This window comes from Molothrus aeneus, chromosome 2 (genome assembly GCF_037042795.1).
Source record: "Molothrus aeneus isolate 106 chromosome 2, BPBGC_Maene_1.0, whole genome shotgun sequence".
NCBI lineage: Eukaryota > Metazoa > Chordata > Aves > Passeriformes > Icteridae > Molothrus > Molothrus aeneus.
Window position 1 is genome coordinate 103997004 of NC_089647.1, and position 9763 is coordinate 104006766.

Genomic DNA, 9763 nt, shown 5'->3' on the forward strand with positions numbered 1-9763 from the left:
TATTTAAGATTCACTTAAGACTTGGGTTAATAAATTTCCTTCTTTAGACCAATGAACTGGCATTGCTGATAGATGTTTGAGGACAGCAGCGTCATGACAGAATAATTTAATTGCTTTATAGCCAAATTTGATTGTATTTAATTAGAAATAAAAAAGCAACTGTGTTAGAGGCTTTCACGTCTGTTCATTAAATTGCTGTTGACTTTTTTCATTGACATTCCATAAATGACAAAGTTAAGGTTAACAGTATAAATAGGGGTGCTGTGGATTATGAAAGGGGAACCCATGCAATTAAAAAAAATGGCTTATATAACCTGATATCATAATAGACAGAATATTTATTTAACTTGCAGTAAATTGACACACCTCTAGACAGAGACAATTATGACTGACTGTAAAACATCTGACAGAACCAATTATGACTGACTGTTGTTTGCTACCTTTGCACAGAAATAAATGAAACAGATATTTGGAACAGAGACTGCTGCCTGTGTGTCTAAGCTTGCTGTAATTAAAATACAATAACCAGTAGGCGATGTAAAAAAATCAGGAGCTAATTTAGTATGTTCCTTAACTCCTTAAATAAAAGTGTGATAGAGACATGATGCTTTACATAAATGATACTCTGCAGGGGGTTTTGTGCATTCCCAGACAAACCAAGGTTTTGGCACTATGCTCATAGGCAGCTATGTTGTTTCTCCTGTACCTGATGCAGATGCACACAAATACAAAGGAACGTGATAGATTTTTACTTCTCACTCTGGAGAGCAGGCTGTCAACAGAATAATTAGGGGAGAGAGTTTAATAGTTGACACAGTTCAGTTGTCCAATCAGGAGGAAAAAAACCAGAAGACTTTAACTGAGCCACATTTTAGGGAATCCAAGAATTAAAGTTCTTGATTGTGGCTATCAGGTTACTCTGCATAATTTTAATAGAAATTAAGAGAAATTGCAATAAATGGAAAACATGCAGTTAGGTATAGATAACCTCCAAATATCTCCATCCTTCAAATGGCACATACATCCAAATATCTCCATTGTTTCAGATGTTTCCAATTTTTTCTTTTTGGTCCCAAATAATGTGAAAATATACCTAGGTAGCTAAACAAGGACTTGGATGGGGTAGTAAATTTGACAGGATATCCAGAAGTTCAGACTGTTTTGTGAAGGGAAGGAGGGAGCAGTTATGTTGGGAGGTAGAAGGAGGGATTACCTGCATGCTTGGTGGTATAATTCTGTAGTATTTATCAGAGTCAGTGATTTACTAACTTGAGAAAATACAATACCTGAATTTTACTTGCATACAGTCAGAAGCACATTTTAAAAATTTATTTCTATTAAAATAATTGCATTTCTAATTTTATATTTGTTTTGATAGTGTCTTTCATGTGCTCTGCATGTATAGAAATACATCTCATTATGTACGGCCATGTATACATTCTGCAGCAGTGGTCATCTTAAAAGATTGCTCATTGCCCCTGAACTTGGATGTTACTAAAACAATGATGGGGTGATAATGGGTATAGAACTATTTCAGAAAGTGAGCACTAAAAGACAATTTCAGTCAGTTTGTATAGCTCCGTTTTCAGAAGGCCTTAAGCATGTTATTGATTAAATTCTCATTTAGGAAGAAAGTAGGAGCTTTTATATGCATCTCTAAGTTGGATGGTGTGGTAACTCAGAGGTATTGACTGGCTGTGTGATATACAACGGTCACAGTTGTCTTTTACTCACAGGAGCACAGAGTGATGCCGGTTGTCATTCTTACTCTGCTGTGTGGCAGCGTAAATAGTCCCCTTTCTAACCAACCTGGTGGGAAAAGTCAATATCCCATCAGCAAAGGAGGTAAACACATCAGGAGCTGTGTCCTCTCTCATCTTCCCCTGCTCTGTATTACTACAGTTCTTTAAATCTCTTCTCCCCAGTCATCAGATGCACTTGTGTCATTCAAATGCATGGTGCTGCAGACACAGCCCTGCCTGCCTCTCCTCCCGGAGCTCCCAGCTCCCATTCTCTTATAATTGAAACTTAAAATTGGCCTCATTACTTCAACGAGGCCCCTCATATTTCTCCTTTTTTTTTTTTAGTCCACCCTTTCCTGCCTGCCTCTACAAGGGTAATTGCAACTAAGAAATGTTTGAAGCATACTGTCAGAAAGGTTATTGCGTATAATTGCAGTTTGGATTTAATGTTGGGGGGAGCTGGGAGCTCTGTTAGTGGGATGGCTGGAGCCCCGAAGCCTGAATTGGAGCTGTACACAGGTCTGTATTTCTGTTCCCTACTTTCATCCCTGGTGTATTGTTTGCCTCAATATTCTAATGATTAATGTGCCTTCCTGCTCTGTTCACATGTGCCAGCTGTTCACATTGATGTATTTTACCTTGGTCCCTCCTGAGCTCCAGGAAGCTTTAAACTATTTTGGCCTACTTTTGAGGTACAAGGATGGAATTTTCCACAGTTCCTTGGTATAAAGAGCATGGTTTGGCTAATGTGAGCAGTTGCAAGTAAATACACTTATTATATCATTAATCTTGAAAATACATAAACAAGTGAGAGCTCAGTTCGTGGCAAAGTGGGATTGGCGTTTTTATGGATCTGGTTAAGACAATTTTCAAGGTTTGTTTAATTTAACCCTATATCTAAATACTTTCAGAATCGTTAAATGTGTTTATGCCATAGTGACTTCAGCCTGTTAATGAGCAGATTCACATAATCAAGCTTTTGTTGTATTGGAGTTGCAGTTTAAGGAAAATCCAATTCTGCTAATAGATTTTAAGTCATTACTGTCTGTGTAACAGTAAAAATGTGGAATCTTCAACAAGGCATCTTCCTCTGTTTGCTTACTGCCCAGACACAATACATAACTCCTTCACAACAATGCATGAAAGCTGCTTATCAAAGTGCTTTTAATCAATGTGTTCACTTACGCAGGCATTGTTAATTTAAACTTTTAATTTGATTTTTAAAGAGTTGATAGCTTCATGCAAAGCAGTTAACTTCAGTGGAACTTTGTGAATAACATGGAAAACCTAAGCAGGTGGCAATTTCTCAGTAAAACATTGCTGTTTTTATTGTACCCAGAGCAGTCTTCTGAGCTCATACTACAACATCTGAGGCTCTGCAGAAATATTTGTAAATCCTCAGGGAGGAGAACTTCACAAACCTCAGAACTGTAATAGCTTTTTCTGTCACCATGCTTCCTATCCCTGCCATCTCCTCATGTAGCAGTCCTTGGCTGCTGAGATGAAGCTGTCTGAAGGGACACCTTCATGTCAGTCACATCACAGAGGTGAGGTGTGACTTGTCACAAAAATGAGACATTTCACCCCTCATACATGTAGACTCAAAAAACCAGAGTGTCCCTCTCCCCAAAAACCTTTTCTTAAATAAACTCCACTGATTTTAGAGACAATTGGTTTTTCATCTTAACTTGTGCTGTAGACTAATAGCTGTTTGAGAGGGGATGGATTTCCCCTTACATATTCAAAGGACCAGGAGGGCTGTGGAGGTGTCAGGGAGAAGTGAGGCAAAGCTAATGAGCAATAGAAGGATGGTGTTGGTGGCTCACATGCACCTCAGTGGCTTCAAATCTTGACCTGCAAGTACCTGTGCTGTGCTCTCCTGGTGCTGCTGGGTGTGGAGTCCCTCCAGTCTAAGAGCAGGGAAGCTGCCTGGGAGGGCACCTTGTTCTGCAGTCTGTGTGCTCTCCAGTGTTCCAAGGTACAACTGCAGGAACAGGCTTTGGGGTAGGAGCTGGTGTTCCTAGAATGTGGAGTTGGTTGGAAAGTAGGAGCAGAACTGTGCCAGATCTGCATCCACCTGGCATTGCTGTATAATGGAGTAGTGGAACATTTTGCTCTTTTAGTCTTTGTTCACAGCTTTTATAAATGAAAAGCTGGATAATCACCCAAACAAAATCCCTTGGGTGTGGTTTTTTTTAATGGCAGAAAATTTGATTAGAAAAAAAAAACCAACAGAAATAGAACACCTTGGTCTTTGCTGCTGCAATATGTTCAGGCTCATGCACATGACTTTGCACACACATAAAGGTACAGGTGAGTAAATGCATGTCCCCCAGACACCTCTTATCAAGCATTTAGGAGCCTCTTCATTCATGGATCAGGTGAACCTGACATCTCCTGGTTGAGACACTGGGCATCTTCTCTCCATTTTAGGGTAAAGTAGCATGGAATTCTCCTTGTTTGTGCTATTTCCCCTTTCCTTCCAGTGCCTCCCTAGAGCTGAGGATCACGATTCCTGTCCTGCACACAAAGTGCATTTGAGAACTCACAAGACTGGTGATAAGTGTGTCCCAGGTTGTGCCAGTGCCAGTAGATGAGGGATGAGGGACATGAATTGGACAAGAATGTGATTTCCTTCACTTCTGAAGCCACCCTGGGGCAGAATCTCTCCCTACTTCCAACCCCTGGGGACTCTGGATAGTTCTCACCAAGTGAGGGCACCTGCCCCTTTTAAATGGGATCCTTTCATACCCAGCCCAACTATTGCTTACTTTCTCTGCTGTGACTTAGTGAACCCCCATTTCACTCCAGCTAGATCACAAAACTGGACTAGGGGTGGCTCTTGCCAGTTTTCCCACTGCTCCTGTGCTGGTGGGGCTGAGGGAGCTTCTGCCTTGGCTCCATGGCCAGGGTTCACCATGGCCCCTCACCATCTCCTGCAGGAAGGGCAGCAGAACGTGGGAGAGCTTGCCACAAACGTGCTCTTTGCTATCTACAACATTCACCTCGTTTTAAAATACCTTGATTCACAGTCTAATGAATGCAAAAATCCTGTCTTTTTGTGGTCATTTAATCCCTCTTTGTGTTTGGGTTTTTCCTCTTTGTTCTTCTAGAGTATTTGAAGAAGAAGCAACTCAGGAGGGAAGTCTCTGAGGCCTACAAAAGCCTGAAGAGCACCGTAGACAAATGCCTGGCCATGAGTGGCTACTCAGAAGTGAACCTTGGCAAACTCTTCACCGTCAGTATAGGAAGATAGATCTGTGGGAGAGTCCAGGAATGAAAGACAGTGATTGATGAAAAATGGAGGGAGGCCAGTCCCTTGTTTATCAGTAATGATCTCTTCAGCAATACTCTATTTCAGTATGTACAATGATGTTTTAATAATCTTGTCTCTTTGGAGGAGGAAAAATGGGAGATGAAAACAGGATGTATGATTCTCGTGGATATGAAGTATTCAAGGTGTTTTTATCCTTTTTTTCTTCATTGAGAAACCAGGGTTATTAAAATATGGAGTAGTTGATTTTTGCAATATTTTTTGTTGTGTATTTAGACCTATGAGGGAAAAGGGGGTGGGGGAATTGCTGCTTTAATTGGATAATTCCCAGTGAGAGTTGCTGGAATGTAAGTGATCCTAGACTTTGCTCCAGGGTATTTACTAGAGGTGCTCTCAGGAAGAGAGGTTAGTAGAGGTCTCAGTAGGAGCACTAATGTTTTGCCTTTTCACGGTTTATCTTCTTCCTGATCATAAACATACCAATTAAAAACAATACTAAACCTAAATGCATTTAAATGTCCTATTACCTTCTGAACAGAGGTAGGGACACTTTACTTGAAATTCATTAAAGAACGACTGAAACCTGGAGGTGCTAAAAATAGGGACCATCTTTTTATTAGGAGTCTTTCCAAGCATCTTTAAGCATAGCATTTTGCCACGTTGAAAATTTCTGTGTGGATTTAAAGACATGCACATGAACAAAACCCATTTCACTCATGCAGAGGATATAAATGTGTTTCATTTCAAAGTATTTGAAAGTAAGCAATTGATAGAGAAAAATATTTTTGGGATGGCATTGTAACCAATAACGGGGGAATGGAAAGCAGCAAATCATAGTTACTGTTCTGTAATAATTATTGTGTTGGAGATTTTACAGTTTTTACAAAAAAATTGTATTTTTCATTTACTTCTAATAAAACGACAAGTAGATATGACAAGAGAATAAATTTGGGTATATGCTTTTGTACACAAAATATTGTTGTATACTCTGTTCACTGTTTAGCTTGCAATGTGATATATTAATGTAAGGTTATAAAAATTGCTTTTAAATCTTAAACAGTGTAAAATGTAAAGTTTTTTTTCACACTTGAAGGAAAAAAAATAAAGTTTTCTAGTAAAAGAGAATTTGATTCTATGATCTGATGGTTGAAAATATGAATGCTAGGTCATATTGCTCTGGACTTCTGGTCTTACAGAATTGCTTTTGTGTCTGTTTTTAGGATGAACAGCCATTAACAAAGGAAGTTTGAAGAAAAAGTAAGAGGATCAGCATGAACATGTTGGGCACTGTAGGGATTCATGTATCTGATTGTGTTCAGAGTATTTTATGACATTCATTTGTCCCCAGAGTGGCATTTGGGAGAAGCTGTGTGTCAGTATGGGTAGTGTCAGTTTGAATATGCCTAAATACACAGTCATGTTCCTAGCAACTTTTGGAACTAAATCCTTTCATTTCTGCTCACATGGAATCACTACAGTGGGAAATGGAATCTGTGCAGTCTCTGCTAGTGTGCAGGTGTTGTCCCACCCTGGTGAGCTATTGATCCTTCCCAATATGTTTAGTTGGGTTAATATTGTATAACAGACTTTATTTGGAGTTTTGCTTGGCAAGAAGGTGTTGCTGCCAAGATGCCGTACTGAAGTTGCAGAACTTCAAAAGATCCTGGTTTCTTGTAATTCCATACAGGGATTTTTAGATTTTTTGTGTCCAGCTCAATTAGGATTATGAAGATATTACTGATATATACTGATTCTACTGGGTAGAATGCCTTGGGAAAGTGAAAAGTGTGACCTTCTCCTCCAAACATGAGGTATACAAATAAAATGGATAGATATGGCGTAACCTGACCCTGTGGCACTTGTATGTATCTGTATAATTACAGCTGAAGAGCCTGTTAATTTGCAAGTTTAGGGATGTTTAGATTAAATGAGAGTGTTGTGGAATGACTGTGTAGGGTGCAGCAGCACAGAGTGGCCCTGCCAGGGGCTGTTCCCCCACGCACTGAGGCGGAGGAGCTGTGAGTGGCACAGCCCCAGAGCCCCCGGCAGCCACAGCCCGGGGGGGTTCAGGATGGGAAATGAGGGCTTTTACCCCAATGGAGGCTTGTTTTGATTCCTCTCAGCAAAGCTGGTCAGATCAGAGTTGAAGTCTTGGCAAGGAGTAAACCGGATTTTTTTTCCCCTCCCCTCTCCCTCTAATCAGCTCCGGGCACCGTGCCTCATCTTGGCCCCTCAGAAAGGCTGGGAAATGCAAAATCATCTTTATAGCATTTAATATTAAATGGAGCTGGTAAACGCTGCGCTGTGAATAATTTGGGAAAAGTGAAGTTCGGAGGTTTGCATTCTGAGGCTGCTCTGGCCTGAATCGCCTTCCCTTCCTTTTCCTCCTCATATCCCCCTCCCCCACCCCGTGCTGTTAAAAGGAAGGTTTGTGTTTATTTGTATTTATTTGCAGTTGGGGAAGAGGAGTGTTGATATATGGAGCCGGTGGCCAGGTTTCGCTGATGACATATGCGATATGAAAAAGAATTCCCATCCGCAAACACGGCTGCTGCTGTGCCAAAATCCCTCTTTTCGCCGCCAAAGGCAGTTTTCTAAGGCCGGAGCGGAGCACATCTTCCCCTTCGAATCCATCCCCGTCTTCTGCAGGGCACCTTAAATGTGCCTTAATTGAATAGTTCTCCCGCACCCTCCTTATAGCAGTTTAATAGATTAACTCATCTGTGCCAGCTTCAAATTTCAGATTAAAATTCCTTCATCCCGAAGGCAGCATTATCAGGTTGTTGGAGGCTGTTTTCAAACCTTGGTTTTGAATAGCAGCGGCTCTGCATTAATTTAACCACTAAGCTAATAAGTAGGTTTCGTTTTGTTATGCTAAGCTTTATTGCTTTTCTTTTGATCAGAATGGTGTTGTTGAGCAAAGCAGCAGACAAGGCATTCTTTGATGAGGGAATTAGCGCTCTATTCTTCCTCTATTATTCATAGCACAGTGGAATATGTAAGTACCTGAGGGTGTCAAAGGAGAGCAGGCTCTATTGCAAAGTGTTCGCCTTGTTTCTCTCAATAGCTGACTATGAGATGATAAACCGCTTAATACACTGCACTAATTGGATGAGAGCAAAAAGAGATGGGAATTAAGGCACGGCGAAAGGAGAAAGTGCTACCAGCCTTCATTCACTCTTTCACCACTTTAACAGCACCAAAGGAGGCACAAGCTTTCTAAAAGCAGACTAGGGGTTTTGTGCGGAGATAAAATGAACCTGTTAGTGGATTCAGGTAATACACTAATTATTGCACAGTATAAATACCACTACTGGTTTTATAACACGGAGGTAAACTTCTTTTGAGAAGGTTATAGGATTGCTTGGCAGCAGTATAGATCCTAATAAGGGACCAGAGTAATAACCCCCTGGATTAACAAAATTGCTGCTTGCAGAAGTATGATTCGGGCTTTTACGAAGATTTCAGCAGAATGAATAAAAATGACTGAATGACATTTCTTAATGCCTAATGGCTTGATAATGATTCCCTTTTCTTTGAGGCAAAAATGTATATTTCAGGCTGCACTGTTAATAACGTCCAAGGAACAAGCCTTATTTTTCCCATAAATTTTTTTTTCGCGCCTATGGTGGGTTTTAGAACTCAAAAATACGGCTGGGGGCGGGCGGGGTTGGGGGGTGTGGGCTATGAAATGCCGTGAGTGGAGGGGGGAGCTGCGGGGAAGGGTCGCGGGGGGCTCCCACGCGCGGTGCTCGCTCCAGCGGTGCCGCCCGGAGCCGGGGTCGCCCCGCGGAGCCGCCCGCCGGCCCGGGCCCCTCTCGGGATGCCCTTGGGCCGTTCTCCGGCCCCGGCCCGCCGCTGTGCAGCGCTGCCGAGATTGGACCAAATCACCCAAAAAAAGAACCCCACACCCCGGCTCTCCTACGGCCCGTCCGGGGGCCGGGGCTTGGTCGGGTGGGACCAGGAGTCATCACGGCCGGGGTGAAGGACCGGGGCTTCCCGCATCTCGGTCCCTGCTGCTCCGGGGAAGGGGCACACGGGACCGCTGCGCCCAAAAAAACAAAAAAAGAAAAAAAAAAAAACCAGCAACAACAAAAAAAGAGGAAGAAAACCACCCAGAGAGTAATAAAGGAAGAGGGAAGAAACGGAAGTTCACCTCTAGGAGAACGAAGGGGCAGGCGCGGAGAAACTTTTGTAACCCCAAAGGTGCGGGGGTGGCCAAGCGTTCCCCGAAATTCCAGATTTTCTCCCCCACTCCCGCCTTTCGGCAGCGGCAGAGCCTGGGGCTGTCCCGTCCCAGTGCCGGGCAGCGTGGGGCGGCTCCCCGCGGGGTGGCACCGCTGCCACCAAGGGACGGCCCCGAGCCCCGGGCTGGCGGCGGGGGGGACGCGCCACGGTGCCCGCGACAGAGCGCGGACAGGCTCGGCCCTGGGTGGGTGCCGCAGCACCCCGCGCTCCGCAGCTCCGCTCGCAAACGGGGCTGCGGCACCTCCCGTCCGTCCCCGGCACTCCCGGCTCCGGCCGAGCCTCCCGCGCCCACCCCGGCCCGCGGGGGGGCCCCGGCCGCCCCCGGCCCCGCAAGGACAGCAGGGCTTTCTGCTTTTTCTTTTGATGTCTTTTTTTTTTTTTGTCTTTTTTTTTTTTTCTTTTTCTGTTAAACATATATTTTTGTTTATTTTCTGAACGTGGCACTTCTCCACCGGATAGCAAGGAAAAGTGTTAACAATAACGACATTACACGAAAAAG

General features: G+C 43.2%; 1 protein-coding gene across 1 annotated transcript in view; it reads left to right on the forward strand.

The window, feature by feature from the left end:
- Window positions 1-6864, forward strand: part of POLA1 (DNA polymerase alpha 1, catalytic subunit) — a 185530-nt gene extending 178666 nt beyond the window's left edge. Inside the window, 2 exon segments of the mRNA XM_066545449.1 lie at window positions 4856-4992; window positions 4994-6864. Of these exon segments, the coding sequence (XP_066401546.1) occupies window positions 4856-4992; window positions 4994-5032 (176 nt within the window). The 3' untranslated portion in view covers window positions 5033-6864.
- Window positions 6865-9763: the final 2899 nt, after the last annotated feature.